Raw genomic sequence first — 24757 nt, forward strand, 5'->3', positions numbered from 1 at the left:
ACAGAATATGCTGAGTTGGAAGGGACCCACAAGGATCATTGAGTCCAACTCTTATCCCTGCAAAGGACCATCCCCAAGAATCACATCACGTGCCTGAGAGCATTGTCCAAATGCTTCTGGAACTCTGTCAGGCTTGCTGCTTACTCGGGACTATGTGCAGAGTATCTTCAGGAAAGGAGACTCCATCACCTCTCTGGGCAGCCTGTTCCAATGCTCAGTCACCCACATAGTAAAGTCCTTCCTCATTATTAGGTAGAATGTTCAGTGTCTATTTTCTGCCCATAAGCATCACAGATACTCAGGATGAATTCTACTGTGGGTGACTGGCTTAAACCTTATGACCCAGCTGCTAAAGTCCACCTGAACATAAGGACTGTGCAATATTGGTCTCAGGGAATTCCAGTGACCAAATGACCTGCCCAAGAAAGTATGAAATTAGCATTAATTCTGAATTCCTAAGAATACAGTTTAATGGAACTCCAGTTGCTTTGTCAACCAATGCATGTGTGTTGGTGGCATTTGAGCCTTTTAGAGCTGCAGAATGGACCAGCAAGTCATATCTAGTATGTACTAGTTAATATAAAAATAAAAGACACCATCTGTCATCCTAAGAGTATCAGTTCCAAAATTTTCCAAACTACACCTCTCTTGGTGATAACACAAAATACTGTAATTGAAAAATCATCTCCTCTTTTCATAGAACTCAAACAGAAAAAATTAATCAGCTTACTTCAGGTCACAGACAGGAAAACTCTTCTTCATTCTCCAAATTCCAAATTATGTATCAAGACAACAAAATCCCAGTCAATTAACAGGACATCCAACCCTAATAAGTCAGATATTTGTCTTTTTCATCTACCTTGTGAGTTCCCGAAACACTCAGAATCAGCACTGCATGAACCATAATTTCACTTATGGAGAAAGACAGTTTGTAATTTAAAAATTAAATATTAAATTAAGGTTTTAAGACTGCTGCTCTCAGGCTCTTCAGCAGTGTTTTCTTGTTCTTAGCATGGGAATATCTTATATTAAAGGTAAGGATAATTTAAACCACTGAAACAGGTATTTTACATATATTCAAATATAGAGATTGTTATTGGACACTTAATACTTATTTGAACTACAGTATAACTGATCATTTCTCATCAGACATACAACTGCATTTACTTTCATGTCCGTCCTACCTGACAAAAAAACTGAGCCAAGATGGTACCAATTAAAAAGTTTTCCAGCAAGAGACAGGTACAAGCTTTGTTTTCCCTTTACACACATATATACACATACACTCTTTACAAACTACATATTCTACACTTCACATATATATCATATCTCATGTTAATGCAATAAGAACCTTCAACTTAGAATATGATCTATTTAAAATATTTATCATCAGATCTCAAAAGGGTTAAAAATTAATCCAATTCTACAGAAAGAAAACAAGTTTTTTCCCTTGTCCAAATATGGATTTGAACAAGCATTCTTTGTATTTGGTTCAGTCGCTTCACTACCATTCAACAAAGCCAGTGAGAGAAACCATAAGGATTGCAATTTAGGACCTTGTGACCTGTGATCACAGAATATTCAGTGCAAAATGCTGCATATTCCCCATACTTCTTAATATTGTCCCAATATTATTTAATGTGCTTATGCTTCACCCTAAAATTTGTGGGTTTACCACTTTTTTCTCCAGATAAAAAGGTAAATGTCTCTTCAAATGGATAGACAGCAAATCAAAATAACAGTAAAACAGTCATCAAGTAATTTCTACAAAATTCATAGAATTTAGGGTCTTAAAAGCATGTTGTGTCGCTCTTATGTCAAATTTATTGAATTCTTTAAAACATTTTCTCTTCTGCTTGCTTTATGTATTCAGTTATGAAAAAATAAATGCTTTAAAATATAATCACTTTATTGATGGGCCATTAATAAGTCATCAACAATTGACATAACCACTTCAGCTCTCTAAAAAATGAAATTATCTAAAGTAAGAGATCTGAACAAAAAAAAGTGCACACAGAGAGAGCTTGGTTTTTTTTTTCCAAACAATGCCATCATTTATCATCAACTGTATGAATTATCAAATACTAAAACCAGGGCTAAGTTGTTATAGGAAATGTCTGCTTTAACTGCTGCTTTTTTCTCTATGTGAAAAGTTAAGAGCCAATTTATCTTTTGATCATGCAACTGAGATTCTGGTGAGGAAGGATCTAAATTTGCAGTCAAGGTACCCTCTCACATATATCCATAAATTACTAAAAACTTGATCTCTACTTTTTTTTTTGACCACGATATAAAGATTGAGAAATACAGATGGGTTCTCCTTCAGTCCACTGTAATCCTGGGAGTTAATAATAATCCACTACTAGTACAGTAGATTTCAGTTAGAATGGGCTAAAAATATCTTAAATTGCGAAACACAAAATCACGTGAGTGTTCTTCATGGTTTTATGCCTGTTCTTGTCACTGTTCTACATTAAATGAAAAAACATTACGGTACACTTAAATAGCAGTTCAAGATAATGCCTGTAGTAAATCACTCAAACAAAAAAGAAACAGGAAAATAGGTATTTACCAACAGGATCTTTTTGATTCTGGAAGAGTATTTTGCTGTTGCTGCCGTCCATGTTTGCCATGTTAATTGTGTTACCGTCGGTCCAGTAGAGTTTACTGAAGAAGAAAATTAACATATTTAAAATGTTGCTTCGTGTACACAGCATTTTTAATGCATCATGAGAGAAAACATTCATCAGTTTAGGAGGAGGCAAAATGTAAAACCAGTGATTACAAGATTTAATCAACAGCTTTGGTAAGGAATCAGCATTCAGGTAAGAAATTTTCAGCAAAAATCTTTCAAATGCATGCTTTTATTTTAAGTTTGAAAGAAAACAGAATGGGCAAACTCAAAATATGAATGAAGAAGAATCTTCTGACTAGTTTTACTGTAGTTTATTTATTAAAACCGCAGATACCTTACCCTTTTACTGGGTGAACTGCAAGACACTGAGGTTTATCGATTCCATGGATGATTGAGGTTTTCAAGGAACCATCTAAATGTGCCACGTTAATTTGTGTTTCATCAAATTCCGAGCTAATCCAATATAAATTACGTGATATCCAATCCACTGCAAGACCTCTGATACTCTGAATATCTGCAAAAAGGGAAAGTAGTTGTTATTTTGATTTTCTTTTTGGATTATTTTCAGTCTTATTTTTCAGGCGAAAAAGAATATTTTCTTCTAGAGTTTGTTAACAATACTGAGCAATATTCTCTTCAGATGTATTTATTCACTAGTTGCCAATAATTAAACTTTATTTTTCTTCTTGGGCCTGATATGCTTGAAATAAAAACATGAACATGAAAATCACACTGAATATTCATAGCATAAAATCTATTGTCCAAATATAATAATCAGACAGATGCTGAACTTTTGGATCGTATTTTTCTATTTAAAAAAGCATTTATTACTTGGTGGCTTTCTAAAACAATATTATGTTGAAGTTTAAAAATCTAATTCCTTCATCAGCACCAGGAAGGCTCAGTACAGAGGATCTGAACAAAAATCACTGGCCTAGAGAACAGTTCCATGGCACAGAAGTAGCTACATCACTGAAGCAGTTTTCTGAGTTTATTCCTGAAGGCTTTGAAGATTCCAAGTTACTCCTCTGCTTTCTTGACTATGGTTAAACATCTGTCAGCCAGTGGGAAGACAAGTGAATTCTTTATTTTGCTTTGCTCGTGCTCATAGATTTTATTTTTCCTATTAAATTGCTTTTATCTCAATCCATGAGTTTTCTCACTTTTACCCTTCTGATTCTCTTCCCCGTCCCACTTTGGGCTTTGACTGAGCAGCTGAGGCAGCAAAACATAAGATGATCAATTTGGTTGCTTCACAGTGTCTTTGTATGTGATGGTCTTCTTTAGCCAGGTATTAAAAGAAATGTTAATATCTGTTAATATCTGCCTGAAATACTGAGTATGAAGTCTCTGCTCAAGCTCTAGATATCAATGTCTCTTCGCCTTGAGACAGAGTTGGTTCATATTGATTCTCATCTTTGTAGGTAAGGAGCAGGCCAAGGGTGATTTAAAGATTTCATTATAGTTCATTGTTTATACACATCTTTTGTCAACTTAATGTGGTAATTTCCACTGACAGAATTATTAGAGTTGACAAACTAACATGGATGTGGCTGTGGACTGGTTGAATGGACATAAGGTTGAGCTGTGATTGGGCATTAGGAAGTTTGCCAACTCCAGAGAACACCAAATACATAGTCCTTGACCCACTTAAAACTGATACCCTGCCCTTCTGGGTTTTTTGGTTGGAGAAACTAGAAAATGAGCATTTCATACTCTTAAAAAGATTAAAGTATGACTTCGGCATCTTTGTGACATTGGCGTAAGACTTCATCCAGTGAGAATTCCACTTGTATGTGCTCACAAAGCTTCTTATGTTCTTATAAGAAGTATAAAAATATAACTGTAAGCAAATGAGATAGTTTACACATAATAAATAGTATTTACAATATTTTGACGTGCCAGAAAATTGTAATTTTGCAAACTTTTATATAGTAAGTTACATCTGGAACAAAAAAACCCCACAAAAACTCTACCACAGAAGCTACCATAATAAAAGGAATATGAAAGAATGCTGATAAACAAACACTCACACACAGTATGTTTCATTAAGTTCCTTGACGAGTTTTGTGACTTTTTACTATATATTTTCTATAATAAACAATGTTTTTATTTTACTACAATTTAAAGAAGCAAGCAACAAGTCTCTCTGTTGGGTGCTGGAATACCTGATGTAAAGAGCTCTAGAAGGCACTGTAAACCTTGTGTTCATTATTGGGACTGAAAATATGTCTAATTGTTAATAAAGTTGTCTCTGAGACAGCAGGGAAAAAAAAAAAGTCAGCCACACAAAATAAATGAATTCATCAATCTACATAGCCAAATGGGGATATTGCCATATTGGTCCAATCATTTCCCAAAATGTGCTAATACAGACTAATTTCTTCTAAAGCGACACAAGGGACAGAGCTTTAATTAACTTTTTGAAGTCCCCCAGACAATAACCTATTTGATTTATTTGTTCACAAAATCAGAAAAGGTCTGATCTTGCACAATTGAGTTATTTCTTTTCTCCTCTTCCCCTTCAAACATACATTTAACAATTGGGGAACCAGAGTGAGTAAAATTTCCCTTCAGATAGAATGAACAATCAAACAAACACTACCAACTACAATGAATTGTATCAATTTAATACCAGAGCTATTGACATAGAGTTGAAGCAATCAAGGTGTAGACTTTATATTTCATTAAATTTCTGTACTTCTGAATGTATTCTGCACAGAAAAAAAATCTGTATCATCAGTATCACCAAAATTACAATGCTACCATATCATGTGTTTCACCAGTAGTGCCAAAGCTGAAAGATCTACATGGACTGGAAAGAAAAAAAACAGCTCTGACAGAGATAATTTCTTTGCTAGGTCAGCACAGGTAGCCAAAGGACACAGGAAATCCATGGAATGTAGGAAATGCTTCAATGAAAAGCTGTGACAGGATATTATGGTTCTCCTCCTTTTTATCTTTATTCTACCTTCTGAAAATATTATTTCCCTTTTTTACTACACATTTCAATCTTGTATAAAATCAATGTTAAAATTACATCCCAATTTGTTTACATAAAATTGAATTATGAATCAATAAAATGAACTAGAATCCTAAAGAAAATAATTCTGCTTGTTTATTGTTTAGACCAATTATCCAATACCAGTGCAAGGTACACCAATTGAGAACTTGCATGTCCGTATTTTAGCATGCTTACAACTCACATGTACCTAGAATTAATTATTTTTACTTCAATGCTATGCCATTTACCTCTTGAAATAATGGTTTCTAAGCCAGTCCCATTGATGAAGGCACGTTTGATGGTTTGTGTTTTCACATCAGTCCAGTATAAGCGTTCCTCAACAGCATCAAAATCTATGACTGTCACATCATCAATGTCAGGAACAGTGAAGGCTGTGATGAAGTTGAAATATGGATTTTCTATGTCCACCCCTCTTATTTCTGAACGCCTTGCATAGAGGAGAAATTTCTTTCTTTCTGTTGGAAAAAAAAGGAAAACATTATTCCTCATCCTCTTTACATCTCTAACAGGAATCTGAGTCATTAGTTTGAGATCGCTTTACAAATGTGTAAATAGTGTTTATATGAGTGATTAAACATCTCCAGAAAACCTGCAGCCTAGTGACACTTGAGAAATAACGTGTAAAGAGCATAAAAATCACAGGAAAAATATAATAATTCTGGAAGCTGGACGTGGTGTTACCACTCTGCTAAATGAATCTTATGAATGTGTAAGAAAAAAATGCTGAAATATTTTTTATAAAAAGTTTGCCCTGCCTAGTCCACTCAAAAAAAAATAGTTTTACTTGCGCATCAGATCAGACACTAACATTTGGTATCTCAGGGGAACAGGGATTCAGTGTAACAGGGAAGTTTTGCAAATGACGAATGTTTGTGGAAGCAGTGGAAGGCAAACACCTGGAACAAAAAGGGTAAATTGATTCTTCTAATTTGCACCCTCACTAAAGAAAAAGGATGAAACATTAAAGGCAAAACAAAGCTCTCTTTTTAATCTCAAAAGTCTAAATTATTGGAGCAAATGCCTGTGAAGGAACAGTAAAAGTAACTTTTTTCCCCCTGCAATATCCTTGAAACAACAACATATTATTTTTTTATTTTTTTATTTCCTAAACGTTAATAATCAACACTGAAAAGAGTAATTTACTACAAGGTTTTACAGATAATACTCACAATTATTTGACATTTTGAGGGCTTTTATAGCTTAAAAGTGTTTATTGTAATTGTTTCGTTTTAACTCCCCTGCAAGGCTGCACATCTAACATTTACTCTTTGTTTTTTAATCCTTGAAAATGAAACCAAGGCAACTCTAGAACAGGTAGAGATTTAAGCTATTAAGCATCTTTTTGTTATTCAGCCTACCTGACTCATAATTTTCGGATGACGCACATGAGAGTACAAAGCTCTCTGGTTTGCAGAGATAAAGTTTTACCAACATATCACACACATAAGCAGCACAAAGAAATGGCTGCGGTAACAAATATCAAAGCACCACAGACCTCAATTATGAGAGTAAGTTATTGATTCTCAACAAGTAGATGCCCCTTTGAAACATACCATTAAAAAGCACTGCAGAGATTGTGCTTAAGATTAATATGTCCAGTCCAAAATTCTAAAATCAATACAATTGTCAGGCTTTGGGGGGGAAACTTACCATAACATGTTTTCTTGTCTAAAGACAGTTTCATCAGGTGTGGACAGGCACAGGCAGCACTTCTGTTGTGATTGATCAGACACATGTGAGAACATGGACCTCTGCCCTCGTTAGCAGCACATGGATTGGAAGCTAAAATTGAATAATGAAACACAAAAAGTAAAACCACCTTTTCAAATTAAGGTTTGTCACACTGGCATAAGCTACACTGGTGAGAAAGTGGTAAATATTCTCTTGAAAGACAAACCCAACCTCAGTGATAAACTGGGGTTGTGCTCTAATCACTTTTTCTAGGCTAATATTCAACTCTTGTCCACGAACATATATTTTAATTTCTTTTGTTGTTGTTGTTGTTGTTAATACAGCCACAGAATTTATTATTGTAACCTCATGAAGACACTGGAAAAATTTTCCCAGGGAGATATTAATTTTGCAGCCTATTCATAAGATTTAAATGTATAGAATTTTTCAATCCTAACAAGGACACGTGGGATTAAAAAAATGTTAACATGATAGGGACCTGAAAAATGACTTAATTTTGTGAAAGCTTAGTCAAAGCTTAGATTATGATATGAACTTTGGCAAATTCAGTGTTTCTTCTCAATTTGATCTCTCTGCCAGAATATTAGATTGAAATCTAACATGCAAAGGTAACTTGCAAAAAAGACATAGCAAAGTATTTCTACTTTTCTTAAAGAAAAACCTTTCCTAAGTGTAGCTTTCCACAAGTAGATTACTATAGTTCACTGACTGAATGAAGTGCGCTAAAATTGTTTTAAAGAGGAGAAAGAAAGCTGACTGGAGAAGACCTGTTAGTCTTACAAAACCTGGAAATCATTCTTATTATCTTTATTAATTACTGTAAACACACAGTTCCAGAGCACTGTTGAAGAGACATTTCAGGCATAAACAGAAAGCAATGTTGAATTTTCCTTTTACTAAAAAAAAAGCTTTGAAAATTAACATTGATGGAAAGTGGGAATGACTGACTCATAAAGACAAATTTACAATTATCAAAACCAATTAGTTTAGAATATAGTCCTCCAGCACTGTGCTGGCCTGCAATACAAGTAATTAGACAACTAGAGAAATCTGATGTATGAATTTCTTTGCAAAAAAATTTAGTTCAAGCACTAAGATTTGCAGACAAAAATCAAAGTTTGCTTCATGGAACCACTTTTTCCCCCTCAGTGCTTCCTTAAATTTATCCACCAACTGGGCCAATAAGCTTAAAACTATTTATTGTTGCTTAATGATTTAATATCTTCTTTGACAGCTAATAGACTGTAAATACCTCATTATCCTCATGGGATGACTGTACTTTATTCTGCCTTTCCCAAAAACTACAATACAGAGATGTTTATTTAATATCACTTTTCTTGTATCTGTAGTACCAATTTTGAGAAAATTGAGGGTGATCTCTTTTAATAAGCTCACAAGTTTGTGTGGAAGACAAAAAACATGAAGTTAAGGAAATAACAATGAAGAAGGTTCAAAGAGCCTTCACAGATAATAATTATTAATGCACTATTAGTAAATATAAGTAATCTATATGTTTCAGAAAGGAAACATAACTCAGACTTCTGACAATATTGTGAAGGAGATCATAGAATCATTTAGGTTGTAAGGGACCTAAGAAAACCATCTAGTGATTCAACCTCCTGCAATTTTTTTATATTTTTAACATTGCTACTGCAAGATTTAAAATTTAGTCGTATGTTTTGTAAAACAGAATTTCCTTTAATTTATTTGCCAACACCACAAAACAGTGTTTTCTGTGGAACCTCAACTTCTCTATATGCATATAACCATCTGTGACAATGATTTATTTAGGGCCTGAAAATAATAAATACAACTTGTCTTTCAGTGCAAGTAGTGCATTTTGTTCATCTCCACTGAAGTTGTGGTTCCAGTCTGCTCCAAGTATCCACAAAGAGGAGTCAGTACAATTCATGTACTGCCTGTTCACATCACAATTCCCATCACGATTCCCTTCCTATAGCATGGAATATAAAACTGGTGGAAAAAGAAGTGTTCTAAAGCAGATGTGTTTGTTTCCACATGAGTGAGCAACTCTGGGAGCAAACTATCATAATCTAAAAATTACTTCTAACAGCACATATTTACATATTCCTTTCATATTCATACTGCTTTCACTGAATAACAGCTAAGCCCATTCTCTATTTTCTAACAAAAACTAATTCTCCCGAAGGCACATAGATATGTGCTTTGACTCTCAAAAATTTGGCTTTTATTTCCTTGTGCTGATTCTAATATTTTCTTCTATTTCTATTGTGAATAACCACATAACCATTCCTTATTCACCTTTGCCATGCCATTTATGATTTCACAGACTGCCATCATACAGAAGCCTGTCTATAAGTTGTACTTCAAGCAGTATCAGTCTACCTGTCCTCAGACCAAAACCTTTCCCATACTCTTGATCAGCCTGTCAAGCTTTCTCAATAGCTTTTGTATGATCTGTATACAGTATTCAAGATGTGGGAATAATATGGATTTATACAGCACCACAGTTCGCTGTCTATACTTCTTTATTCCTTTCCTAATCATTTCCAGCAATATATTCCCTTTGATCATAGTAACCCACAGAACTGGCATTTTCACCAATATGCCAGCCTTTTGCATTATTTAATTGATTTCCACTGCTGATTGCTTGTCAATCTATTTCTCTTATGGTGCTGAGTACAGACACGTACACATCACTCTGTCATCATGTTACTTCTTGACTGCTCTCCAATTTTATTTAAGCAAAACATTTCTTTTTCCTGACCAGTAACCCTCAAAAAACCCCTCAGACATCCCATCACCAGCTGACAAATGAACAGTTACTTTGACAACCTCTCAATATGCTCATTCACTGTGGACCAACTTACCCTCCCCATTAACTTCATATTGAACCTGTCCCTTCATGGCATCAGATTAGCAAGACATAGTTTGATCTTATTCTTTAATGGTGCACAACATGATTAAATTCTGCCCACACCTTCAAATATATGCACTACAGTTACATCAAAAGGGTCCTTTTAAATTGCTGACAATCAATTCCCACTCATATTTAAAACCAGTTATAGATCTAATCCTCTGCTCACTTTCAACAATTTTAGCATTGCTTGTCATAAGGCCAAACATCCTCTTGCTGCAGTCAGCCAAGTTAAAATCTTTATACCATCTGATTACATCTGATTACTTTAGCACTGATCTTGGGAATTTACAGGTTAGGACAGATCAGATAAGGTGTGTTCTAAAATAAATAATTATTTCCTCTAATCACTATTTCTATTCCAGTTTGCAATCATTCACTTCAAGAATTAGTTAACACACTACCTAACAAAAATCTACGTATCACCATGAAGCTAAATAAACAAGAACATTATTAGGGCAAAGTTAGCACAATTCTTCATGATATGCCATTGTACTGAGGATGATAACTTTATGGTAATTCTGAAGCTCTTATTATCAACTGTTGGGGTCAAAACAAGCAAGATGAGCTCCTCCATCACATGTTGAACAGTTACACACCTGAACCACCTGCCCCAAAAGTTGCAGACAATATGTCAGCTAGAAGAATTCATACAAGAAGAATAAGTCAAAGCCTTTAAAGAACAAAAAGACCATTTTAGGCTGAAAAATCACTGAGTTACAGGCTACTGGAAACCTGTATGGGAGGAGAATGGTTGCTGTCTTTCCCCAGGTCTACACCTTCCTTTAGGTCCTGATCAGCCACTGTCAAAGACAGGATGCTGAGTTAAGACAATGGGAGGAGAGATTGCATTTATAACTCCTAAAACAAAAATGGAACTTTCACAAGGCACTAAGGAACCCAGTTTAAAGCTCAGAAAAACTGTACGTATTTTGCATGGTTTATAATACATATTCAGGTTTTGAAGTAAAAAAGGATGTACACAAGGTTGAGATAAAATCTTAAACTTTTTTTTTTTTTTTAAAGCTACCCATCTTAAGCTACATTTCTGTAAAAAGTTATTTATTTCTAACAGCTGGCAATCTGGGTCTCAACAGAATATTGTAACAAAGGAGTGCTATGGAGTTCAATGTTTTTCATTTTTTAATTACAGAAGAGCCCAGTGGTACCAATATACTTTATATTCAACAGTTGTTATACTGTTTGTTATGATTTTTAAATAAAAATTTCATTTGCAGAAAGGAAACTAATTCCACATCCATGTTTGGTTTTTTTTGTTTTTCCCTTTATTCCAAAGTAATACCCTTGAGAAATGAAAAAAAAAAAAAAAGGGGGGGGGGAAATGTGTGAAAAGTTCACAGCTTTTTGTTTTCAAGCTCTGATCCTTCCAATGCACTATATTTACCCCTCTTATCACTATCCTTATTACATCTCCTGGTACAACTTCTTGTGACTAAAATAGAAGACCTTGTTCTTGGCAGCAAGTGGATTTCTAATATAATGGAGCAAGTTGAAAGAAAATGTTCTTCTTAGAAACCCTGTGTTTGCTTCGTTAACAGCATTCCTGACACAGCTTCGGTTCTGTGAAGATGAGTGGGTCTCAAGCTCATATTCCTGAGAATATTCTGCATTAGGTAAGAAGGCTTCCATAATCCACTGTGGTTTCCTGACAGATGAACTTATCATCCATACAAATATCTCACTGCAATTTCACATCCTTAAATTAGCATCTGTCCTAGATTGACTGTTGCTTGAGGCTACGGGAATTTATTTAGCTCTGCTCTACTTTATTTCAATCAAAATAACTTGCATGATATATATTGAAAGCTAATAAACTTTCACCTACATAGGTGACCCAGATGTAGATCTGTGGAGATTAAACTAAAAAATGTTCATCCTTCAGTACCAAATTTATACTGACAGTTTGGAATGTAAATCTATCGTTAATTTTATTTTGAGATTCCAACCTGCATGATATCTTGTTCATTTACTGAAAAATAGCTACAAATTCAAAAGAAAAATAAGAAGTTACAGCATAGTATCACCATTTTTCTCTAGCTCCAATAAAGTAAGGTACTGGAGATTCAGGAAAAAAACAAATTTCTTCCATTGAAAGAGAACAATTTAGAGCAAACCCAAAAGGCCAATGATAAAATCAGAATCCAGTGTTTTCGACATCATAAAAAAAAAAAAGTTGCAATTACACAACTTGATATTTGAACTTCTTTATTTGGGAAAATAACAGCTGAAAACTCTTCTACAGCTTTTACTTGCCTTGAGGCCAAGATATCTGTGACTGTGGAATACCGACTGATGTCTCCCTAGGCTATAGACTCCCTCCAAAGACGCTGCCTGGCCCCAGTCCAAACAGAAAATAGTTGTTCTTTTTCTGACAGCAAGAAAAGGCTAATGGGAACTCCATTGCTACTCTGAAAAAATGGAACAGAGCTCCTCAAATCCCAAAACTCAGGAAGTGACTAATTAGAAATAAAAACCCCTAAATTCCCTCCCTGCTAAAAAAACCACATACAAAACAAACAAAAAACCCCCACAAAACCCAACCAATCAACTAAAACCCCAAAAAACCAAACCAAATCAAACAAACCCACAAAAAACCCTCAAACCCCCAAAAACAAGCCCAAAAGACACATTATTTGAAAGGAGTGTGCATATTTATGCCCTCCGTTATTTTCACATTCTGGACAAACATATTCTTCTGTCTAGAAGTCAGACAGCTTTGTTAGAGCAGTATACTGCCCTAAAAAGTAAACTCTTAAAAATTAGAGAAATAAGAGGCTTATTTCAAAAAGTAATAAAGTCCAAGGAACTTGGCATCCACTGTAAACCAGTAAGTAACATTCTTCTTTAATATACATTCATTATTATTTTAAAATAAAGCCATCAGAAAAATGTATCCTGGCATTCTATGTCACCTGCTGTGAGGTAGATGAGGAGGTCACTGTGAGTCTTTATCACAGTTATCACAAAGCTTCACAAACTAGCAAATGAGTTGTATCATTGCTCTCCTTTTTTACACATGTGCTATTAGGGAACATCCTCAAATCTTTTGACTACTAGTGTGCAGGGAGAATTTTACTTGCTGGTACTCATTTATATTAGAGCTTTATCCATAGTTTTCTATGCATAACTGATGCACAACTAGATTTCAAGACATTTACAAAGCCATACAAAATTGTCAGGATTTAATGTTTTCAAATCAGGATTGTTCAGAACCTACTAATATAAAAGTCTAAATGGCTTACTGAGTGCTACAAACCCTGGGTAAGAAGAAAAACAAAATATCATTTCTCAATATTAAGAAAAAAAAAAAGGTGTATATGAGATGAATTTTAAAGTAGTTTCTATTAACATCAAATTTTTGACAGAGGAGTTGAAATTTATCCAGTGAACCTGGGAAATTCTATAACTGATTGGTGGTCATCCTCCAGTGGTCTTTTTTATTTCCTACATTTATGGACAAAATAGTGACTGTTTTTCTTATATCTCACAATAAAAATATATATTCAATTCTTTTTTCAGCATTGCTATTTTTCAGGGTACATATATATATATACATATATATAAGCTATATATATATTTATGAACTCCATACAACCTTCTGCCACATGGGTTGCATGCCTTCATCTAGTGCTGAATACAAGGCGAATTCACATACAGATAATTATATATATATAAAAAATCTATTTTCCCCCCTCATAGGAACAATAATAAATTATTCTACAAATAATACAGATATTTATATATAAAAAGAATATTTACTCCTCCTCTCATAGGAGCAATAATTAATTATTCCATAAAGAGTCACCTTGTGGTTGACGACTCGGATGGTAGATCTGAAGATCAAATGGCTGAGCACTTGTTTTTTGTATTACACTGACATTCTGGCCAGTCCACTTATTGGCTTTTGCCAGTGTATTGGTTCTCCAATCTGTCCAATAAACTTCACTCCCATACAAAGAAACAGCAAAAGGGTGAGAAAGATATTCGTGACCCCGTATGATCTCTATCATGCCGGTTCCATCATAGAGTGCAGAATAAATGGCATCCGACCTACAAGATACCCCCAAATTTAAGATAACATAAAAATAAACATCACACCACCATTATGAAATTGGGCAAAATATATAAAAACTTAACTCTTACATACTGGTAAGACCAAAGGATGTTCACAGTGCAACCATTAATTTCAGAGATTATTTAGTTCATATTAATAATTTAACTAGAGATATGAAATACTGGCTTGCTTGAATAATGTTTAAATTTACCTCTCTGCTGTGAAAAATACAACAGGAAAATCAGTTTCAGATGAACTTACAGGAAAAAAAATAGTTAACTATCTTGGGCCTTCCATGGATAAGTGTCAGAGAGGACAGGTGGGAACTGTTCTCTGAGAACAGGGAGCCAGGAGCCATGGATGATACCAGAGCTGTCAGGGCAGAGGCTTCACCCCTGCCCCTGATTTATGTCCATGATGTAAATAACTACATTCCACTTACAATGCATTTCACATTTCTGCATGCAAGAATAAGGGTTTATAAACAGATAATAAGAAAGCTGTTATCACTTTACCTGGCATCTGTCCACACTATTCTTTTTTCAAAGTGATCTACAGTAAGGCCGTTAGGCCAGGCTCCAGTATCCATATCTTTATAGATGATTTTTCTTTCTGCTCCACTCATGGAAGCAGATTCAATGCGAGGAAAATTTGCATCCCAGTCCGTCCAAAACAGAATCCTTGTAAGACGAAGAGGAAAAGAAAAGGGATAGAAGGAAAATATTAAAGCACCAAGAATAATCTGAAATGGTTTAATAAGACAATAGCTGGAAAAAATGTTCAAATGTTTACACGTTTTAAATTAAAGGAATAAAACATAGATCAATTTGGGCAACTATATAAATTCCTTGAAGTAAAAGGGTAATATTTCGTCATTAGTGTTAGAGCAATCATGAAATTATAAAAGTTTTTTAAAAGCTAGGAGTTTAATTCTCTTTTTCATGTCCATTTATACAAGTAACAGCTTGTCTTTCTTCCGTCTATAATTAGAAACCCAGTCCATTAAATGAAATTATAATGAAAGCCTCTGAAAGTAATTCACAAATGAGAAAGATGGGGAGAGGAGAATGGGAAGAAAGGTGATTTGAGGTAGCAGGGATCAAGGAACAGGCTAAACCAGAGATTATTTTATCCATTATTAAGAGTGTTCCAATGAAGATCCCCTAGATTTTGGCATGTGATCAACAAATTTTATACAGATCAGTCGAAAGAAAACTGAAAAACTGTGTTGTATGGTTGGCTCCCTCAGTTATGTACTATCTCCAGTGTTTTTCCAATAAGGAGAGCTTTCACCTGTATTACCAAAGTAGTATCTTGTTAAAGGTGAGAAGCAGTGTCATCAAAAGGCCAAAAATACACTGTAACTGTTCTTAGTTTATTGAGTTTTCAACACCACACAAACTTTTTTACTTGTCAAAGGAAAATAATACCTTTGATAGGAAAATTTCTGATTAGCTGTAAAGAGCTAATGGTAGAGAGTCAGACTATAACCAAACTTGTGACAAGTTTTCATATTTCCCACTAAAAGACCTTCAACCTTAACAGAGACGTTAAACAGGATAAGACTACATGATTCTGTTTGTCTTAGTGCTGAGTTTCTGCCTGTGTAGACCCATGTGGACACACATGTTTATGTATAAAAGTTTATTTTAAATACATCTGTGCATATGTAGACTGAGAATACATGCTTGGCCTCACTGTAGGTTGGAATGGAGCTCTGGAGTCACACCTCTATTGGGATACAGGATTTGTGCAGTCCTAACAAAACCCTTTGCTTTAAATCATCAGCGTTTGTTTATTCACATTTATTTGTGAAAAGACTGAGGAGCTATTCCTATCTGTGTTCAAAGATTTTATTCTTTCCTATGTAGCATCAATTGCTTCCAGTTTTTCAAAAGGCAGATTAAGCCTTCAGTTTCAGCAAGAGGGGTGATTTGATTTTTTTTTTGCCTTCCAACCACTTAATTTGAACAACTTCTCTGCCAATTTTTCTGCCAACAAGATGGCTCTTTTTAAAGATCTCTATAGATAAGCAATGCACTCTGTAAATAAGCTTTCTACTATCTCAGTTTAGAGGGCAATATCCTTACTCATTTAAAGCACGTACATCCTAATTCACAATTTAGGTCCCAGAGAGACCTCAGGTACCAGAATATGGGGCCTTTATCTATTTTTATGTTCACAGCTTTGTTTCTGGAAGAAATATTCAGTGAAGACATGACAGACCCCAGCAAATCCTAAAATTAAATATTCCCAAAATTAAATATCATGACTGCAAACTCACAATTTATATTATTTTTTGCCACATTTAATTTGTGCTTGGTTGTTTGTTGTTTTTGTTTTTCAGTTGTTTATTTCTTTTTCTCCTCTGAAAGAATAATAATTATGAGAAGAGGATGTAGCTATTGACTATCACCTAATATTCTGTTTTATAGGATATCCCTAATGAACAGGTAGAAAAAATACTGACAGAAGCTGTCAAACATTATCTCTACTTTAAAGATGGAGAACCAAATACAAAAGGTGGGATTTACCTCACTCAACTGTTAGTCTTCCAGTAACATCTAAACTACATTTTTATAGCCACACCAAAAAAAAAATCAGACTCTAAGTGAGATGAATCACCTGGACAACACTTAATTCTGTCCATTAACCATACAGGAAGGTTAGACCAAAGGCTCCAGTTACTATCATTCACATTAAAAAAAAAAATAAATGAAACAACCACATGTCAAGGGAAGTAATTTGCCAACAAACAGATATCTGTATCTCCTGATGTACTTTTTTTAACCCTTTTCACTGGGACAAGACCCACCAATAATGGATTGTTTATCAGTCAAAACATACTTTCAGGAACTACTAAGGATAAGTTAGAAACTGTAACTCACAGCAAAAAAGGAAATCAATCAATCTCACATTTAAACCTCTAACTTTGAAATACTTTGCAACAAGAAAAAGCAACATTTTTATAATTACCCATATCTGGGATCCAAAGCAATAGCCCTTGGATGTTCCATAGCTCCAGCTATTAATGTTGTTCTCAGAGTGCCATCTAGTTTTGCTACTTCAATCTGGTCCAAATTGCTGTCTATCCAGTATATGTTTCCTGCAATCCAATCTACAGTAAGACCTTCTGGTGTGGCCAGGCCATGTTGTACCACAACCTCAATGGCACTAACACCTTAAAAAAAAAAAAAAAAAAGAGGAAGAAAAAAAAGAGAAAACAAAAAAGAGTCTTAAAGAACTAATACAGTCTGAATATATAATATAGTGAACATGGACATACAAGTCTATCATATGTTCTTGGAGTGAATTCTTGATTAATCTACATCTGATGGATGGTAACACTTTGTTCAACGTGACATTTTTTCTTTACAAATGCAACAGGATGCTGAAAATAAGTTCAGTTTTGGAAGTTACACAAATAAAATTCATTCCACAGCAATAAAAAAGTTTAGGTCTCTAATGCTTTAGTAAGTAAAGCCCTGAAACTTTCCATAAAGGTCAGAGGCTAGATGCAGAGTAACACAGGAGAGGTACAGAACTCATGCAGCTCTACTTCCCTTGCTTCTCAATCAGAAAAAGAGAAAACTGGAAGATTGTGACGAAGTCAGAAATGTCAGGGAGAACTCTGTTTGGAACACATATTTTGAGAAGCTCCACAATAAATAGCCTTACTTTATTCCTTTGAATTCACATGCACAATTCACACTGTTGCTGTCAACTAACAGCTCTTCTCTACCAAATATGTCTTCCAGAGAATCACAAAATGTTTCACACAAATTGCAACTACAGAACCACTCCATTAGTCCTCAGGACTTCCAGGAAGGCACAGTGCTCTTGCAGGTGCAAGTCAGTTCTTGACAGATGCAAGACTAAAGGATTAAATTATTTTTTTTTAATTGTTATGCCACAGAAGTCACTTGGTTTCTGGTATAGCGGGATTAAAACACAGTGTGACAACAACAGGCTTTTATTGGTATCATACAAACACCAAAACCATGACTGAAAGTAGCAGCTCTTTTGCTGTTTTTACGTACTTAACAGTGTAGGATAGTTCTTTCCTCATCTGGATCTCTGGATACAAAATACTCACAAATACAGTCTACTAATGAGCAGAAAAAACCCCCAGGAAACTAAAATCAAGCATTTCAGAGAACATATGTGCGAATGCATAAGTGAACTTTGACAGAAGCAAGTCAGATATTCTTATGCCTCTTAGCTCTTGCAGGAATGGAAGCACTGGAACATACACTGCAACAAAGAACATTTTGTAGAAACCCTTTTGTATATGTTATGAGATTGTACTGAGTTAAAGGCCATCATTAAGTCACCAGGGCAAAGAACATGTCTTTCTGGATGCTATAAAATTTTGAAGTAGGATCTGTCACCTAGTGAGAGGATGTAATTTATCAGACATCTGAAAAAATTCTTATACTTTGTTAATAAGATGAAGGTAAATTACAAAAAAAATGAAAGAAATCAATATTGCACTCATTGGATCAGAAGGAAATATCAGCCTTTTGCATTTGCCATTTTCCTCCCCCTATAGCCTCTTGCAAAAAGAAGCTTTGATAATAGAAGTCTTGTCTAGCTCGACATCAAGTACAATCTAAATATATACCTTTTCAAAGGCAGAATAGCATCATAAATTCTGTTTCTGTGAATGGCAGCTCAGTTATGACTGAACAGGTCCAACACCCTGTAACTGCAGTTGTTCTTACTGTTAAGAAAATAAAGATTAAATCCATACCTCCAGTGTCAGAGAGCTTGCCTCTGTAAATTTTGTCCTCTACCACATCTGTCCAGTACAGTAAACTCTGACTGAAATGGAAGTCAAGGGCTATTGTATTTCTTAGCCCAGGAACTAAGAGGCTGTAGTCACGCTTGTGAAGATCAATTTTTCTGATCTCATGTCGAATAGAAAAAATTATGAAAGCTTCAAATGGATCTGGAAGCAGAAGATTATACATTTCAAAAGCATAATAAAGAAGATATTGTTACATATTGATATAAATGACAAGTAGAGGATGAATGACAGAACACTTAATCAGGAGGAACAGATGATTAAAACAATTCATCTTCTGATAAGGAGTCTTTCAAATACTTTTTCAGTCCCACAAACTTTTCACTTCGCCCTTTGAACATTACCTTTGATCCAAATGATAGATATTAAACATTAAATTTGGAAATATCAAACTCAGCTATTGAACTGTGTTTTGTAGCCCATAATTTGAGCTTTAAAAAGTCACAGTATCAAAATCAAAAGCTGATTTCTCCAAAGTTTGAGAAAATATTAATCTATTAAATTATACATTGTTTCAAATACCAGTTAGTTGAAACACTTTACTAAAATATAGATAATGTACCTTTTCAATATAATATGTACCTTGGTTTTCAATTGAAGTGCTTAAAAAAACCCTCACCTCAAACTAACAAGCAAGAAAATTAACATTTGTACATGCTTATTGATACACTTCATCACAAATCCAGCTACCATTACAGTTCTCCTTCTTTTCTATTCAATTAGTGTTACATGATTTGTGCCAGTGAGTTTAAATCAAACTGCATCAAATTGCATATAAATATCTGTAAACACACTCTGCATAGGTCAAACCATACTATGAAATTGATTATTTTTTTTATTATAGTTCTTACATATTTTAAATTAGGAAAGGTTTTGCAAACAAGTAGCTGTGTTAATAAAACAAAAAAGAAAGACTAAAATTGGATTCTGTAAATTGTTGAATCAACTTGCCATATCCACTTTACTACAGATTTCACAGTAACCCTTTCCTGTGGGGAAGTAATTGGGTTTCTTTCCCCCCAGTTCTTTCTCCTGGGGTAAAACACAAATTATACTGCGAGTCTTGTTTCCCATACAATTAAACCCCCATTTATATAAAATATTATTGGCTGTTTATGGCAATAGGTAGTATTGCATTGTTCTTCTAAAATATTCAAAGAAAAAGTTGCACAAGTTTTACTCTCTACTCTCAAGTAGAGAGATGTGTTAATACTACTTTTTGAAAACATTAACTTCATTATGTTCTTCTCTTGATACCCACTGCACACACAGAATAAATGATGATGTTTTAAGCTAATCAGGTACCTCAGCAGAGCTGCTTCTGCTCTTGCATTACTTGTTCAAATCTGGCTTGAACTTTCCAAATGATCCTCCTGTTTGTGAAAGCAATGAATGACTTCCTGCAAAGTCATTTTCAAAGCTCTGCAGTAGTTAGATAATTTAATAAAGAGCAGGATCACTGACATTAGCAGCTATTTCACAAGTACCAGTTATCTGAACTTGAGAAATACTTTAGTGGCACTTCCCAATTTCTGATCAATTCACAGCTATTATGCAGGTTTTTTTGCAATTCCCATGCATAAGATCACACATCATGATCATGAACAGCGGTTTCTTTTATATTTCTCATTAATTGACACCACAATGGAAAAAAAAAAAAAGAAACCTAATAAACATGTGCTATGTTGGATGTTTTTTTTCATTCAAAGCAGAGCTTTTTTTTTTTTTTCATTCAAAGTATAGCTTAAGATAAATAACCTACAGTGAAAATTATCAAACACACTGATGAAAAGGATTAAAGTTCAATGGGATCTTGACACTTGAAATAAATATGACATAACCCTTCCACTCCCTTCACCTAAGCTTTGTTGACAACAGCCAAGATACTGTACCCTCTCCTGAACACATCTCTTAAAAAAGAATGTCAATCAACTACATAAGTGCAAGGAGAAAAGAGCAAGTGTTTTAAGAGATCTAGAAAGCATGGCCTGCAAGGAAAAAATGAACAACCTGGAACTTCTTAGTCTAAAAAAAAAAAATAAAAAAAAATAGAATAACATGATGACAGGAAGCACATAAAATTCTCCAAAGACATAAAAAGCCTATGAATTGAAAATGGGAAAAATCCTGTTTTCTGTATAAATAACAAGTAGGCCAAGGATTAAAGGCTTAAACTGGACCAGGAAGACACAGAAAGACTAAAGAAACAAAAATCTTAGGAGAGTGAGGAACTGAAACAATTCACTCCACGGAAACTTGGAGTTTACCAGTGAGGGTGTCTTGAAGGTCTTGGAAAGCAGATAAACAAGAGCAGTATTAAAATCAGCCTTTGATCTTCCTTCCAACCTTATCATTCAATGGTTCTATAAAACGAGCTGTATTTTAGTGAATTAGAATTTTCAGGCTCAATCAAATCGATGTTATTTGAAGTTATACTGCCATCACCCTCTAAAACCAAAATCTGATATTATTTTCCCATTTGATTCCTCTTTTAGAAATTGAAAGTGAATACTTTTTATTCTACAAGTTGACTAAGAGCTTTTTTGTAAAATCTCAAATCAATGTAATGGTTATTGATTACATTCTTTAAAACTTTAAGGAAAATCCACTGTTAACAATTTATTAGAGAAAAATCATACATTTCTGTACCTTCTTATTTCATAACTGCACCAAAACTTTTTTTTACCATACATATAAGTACAGAAAATATATGAAAAACATAAAGCATAAAACTACATTAACAGCTGTAAGAAAAAATTCTGATAGAAGAAAACTGCCTATACAATACAATCAAAAGAGACTGTATATAAAGAATAATGTTTCACTTTTTCCAACGGTTTAAATTTAAAATTCTGTCTTGAGAAAAATTCTAACTGCAGATAACTGTTTCACTGAAGCTTATTGTAACAGCAAGTGATCTACACTATGATTTTATGACAATCACCTCAAAGGAAAACAATCATTTCATAAGGATTCTGCAAAAACCACTTCATTAAAAGTTGGATATTGCTCAGAGAGGACTGGACTACTCTCTCTCTCACCCTTCCTCCATTTTAGTATTGAAAGTAATCTGGAAACTACAACAAATTTGAATTTCTAACCTGCTAAAACAGACAAAACATACAGATACATCATACAAATATATCTATATATATAGTGATATAACAGAGGTCCCCCAAAGCTTAGAAAACCCAATTCTAAAAGGTTGAAAGTAAACACAAAATTTAAGTATCTTTCAAGAACAGTGGTTTTTTTCTGTATGCTTATATCAACTAAAAGAGCAGGTACAATATAACAGCACAACTTATTTTGAAACGTATTCCAAGAGGAACTAGGGACAAGAGTATGAACACATGTAATTTGTACTGACTTTCTATCTGAATAATGGAGCTCTGCAACATACTCTTATATCAATACAAATTTAAATATAAGCAAAACAATTAGTCTTTGGGAAGTCAGTAATATAACAATGCCAGAACAGCAAACTAGACAAAAATAAGAGATGAAAAGTAAAGAAACCCTGAAGGAGAAGAAAACAACATTAAAAACCCTCAAGAAACAAAGACAACATAAGCAGAAACAAGAGAAAATGGGAAACTAAGAAAGAGTTTGAAAGAGGAATTAAAAAGAAAAGAACTCAATTTTAAGCATTTTAGTTCTATATACTTATTATCCTATAACTCATTATATTTCTCTGGCAATTCATTAGATTGCACTTACAAATACAGTATTTGATTCTGGTATGCAATCAGGAAAACAAAAGTTCAAATCACACACATTACTGCATTTTCAGCATTCATATTCCCATTAAATTGGTGACAGACTCACAGAAAATGTTTTTACAATATTCTGAAAATGTGCTGCATGCTGGCTTTACATGTTATTGCTGTGGACTACTATAATGTTTGCCTGTATATAGGAAAGGGTTATTTTGGAGAGGAAAAAAAAGAAAGAAGTCAAGGGCAATGTAATCATTTTCCTGTGAGTAATTTTTTTCTCCTGGAAAACAGTGCTCTAATATAATACTCCTACTCCTGGTTCAAGGCATTTTAAATCACTATGGCTATTCTAAGAATTCATACCAACTGGAATTATTGAAATAGTAGTTTGGCATTTGGGGGACCGCTTATCTTTGCAAGATCATGATGAACTTTACTTATAATAGTATTATATAAAAGTTTTTTTGCTATTTTAAGTTCATTCAAGATTTCTTGCCTAGAGACATAAATGGTTTGGACATTGTGAGGCTCACAGATTCACAAATGGGACCAAAATTGTTCTCACTTTACTAAAACGCCATTCACACAGTAAAAAATTGAAGTGTCAGAGGATCCTTCCTTCGGAGTACTTCTTGTGCCTTTTGAATTAAATAAACTGAAATTTATTTTATTAGTGACTGTAAAAGCATATGCCATATTCAGTATGGAATAATTTTGTTGCAGCTTTGATGCCATTAGCACAAGTCTTTCTAGTTTGTACAGAAAAGTATCATTTTTCTTTATATCAGCTGACATCTCAGGTCTCAGATCATATATTTAGTATTAAACTCTTTGAGAAAATCTGGTAAATCTATCTGTAACTTCAGATTCTCACCAATACCAGTAAACTTTAAGCAGAAGCATCTCATGGGCTTAAGGAAAACTGAGAAACTTGTAGCCTTACTTTAGCACAAATGAGCTCATTTCACCTTGGGGTTTTTCTTCACCTTAGTTTCCAAATACTGGTCATTTTTACCTGCTTTAATTTAAAGTTTGTTTGAAGTTTTCCTCAAGTGAGTTACTAACTCTGCCTGAAATGCTTTTAGCCCTTTCATGTCTGTAATCCAGTAAGAATGGATTTTTTTGAATTACTGGAAATAGCCATAAAAAACCCAAATCAGTTGGATCAAAAAAATCAGTGAGAATAAGACTAAGATACTGTCATAAAATAACAACTTTGACATGAATAAAACAAATTTCAGATACACAGAACCACATTAATATACCAGTGAAGCCTGATTTGAGGGTCTACTATCAGCTCAGTAAAGTCTGAACATGCAACCCTGATCCCATACCATGGTAGCAACTATTTACACATTACTGTAACAATTATAGAGTCACAAACACTGAACTTGGAGATCATTCTAGAAATTATAACAGCTACTCCAGCCTGATGAATGTAAACCACATTCTTAACAAATTAAAAATAAAGCTCAAAGGTAAGACGTGCAATTCATGAGCGTTTGCTAAAAGCTCCTCAAGAGAATATCGATGATATAAAACTAAATTTTAATTATTCATTGTTTTGAAAGGAGAAACATTATTTTTATTACACCCAATAAATATTTTGGCCCTAAGTAAGTTGTTTGTTTTGTTACTACTGTAGCAGAGTTCTAAAATGCTGTGTAAATTAGCCAGAACATCGTCAAAGTGGAAAGATCAGAATTTGTCTTTCTAAAATACAAACCATTATCTTGGTTGCTAATTACTAAATAATTTCAGATGATCTGCAATAAAGAAATTAGGTTTTTATTTCTAACTTGCTGACTCTGAATTTTTTCATGTGAATCACCCGAAGAAATGAAAGCTATGTGGAATAAGAATTTCTTAATCATGATACCAACTGAATTCTGAAATATCCAAATA

General features: G+C 34.1%; 1 protein-coding gene across 1 annotated transcript in view; it reads right to left on the minus strand.

Annotated features, from left to right (window-relative positions):
• LRP1B (LDL receptor related protein 1B) overlaps positions 1-24757 on the minus strand; it is a 506665-nt gene that overhangs the window by 179694 nt on the left and 302214 nt on the right. Inside the window, exons 24-31 of the mRNA XM_051810328.1 lie at positions 19080-19277; positions 17303-17507; positions 14842-15006; positions 14078-14322; positions 7311-7442; positions 5888-6115; positions 2975-3149; positions 2573-2667 (exon numbers count right to left, since the gene is read on the minus strand). Coding sequence (XP_051666288.1) covers positions 2573-2667; positions 2975-3149; positions 5888-6115; positions 7311-7442; positions 14078-14322; positions 14842-15006; positions 17303-17507; positions 19080-19277 — 1443 coding nt within the window. The remainder of the gene's footprint in view (positions 1-2572; positions 2668-2974; positions 3150-5887; positions 6116-7310; positions 7443-14077; positions 14323-14841; positions 15007-17302; positions 17508-19079; positions 19278-24757) is intronic.

The sequence above is a fragment of the Manacus candei genome, unplaced genomic scaffold (genome assembly GCF_025592945.1).
Source record: "Manacus candei isolate 608988 ecotype Guabito, Panama unplaced genomic scaffold, ASM2559294v1 h1tg000077l, whole genome shotgun sequence".
In the NCBI taxonomy this organism is placed as follows: Eukaryota; Metazoa; Chordata; class Aves; order Passeriformes; family Pipridae; genus Manacus; species Manacus candei.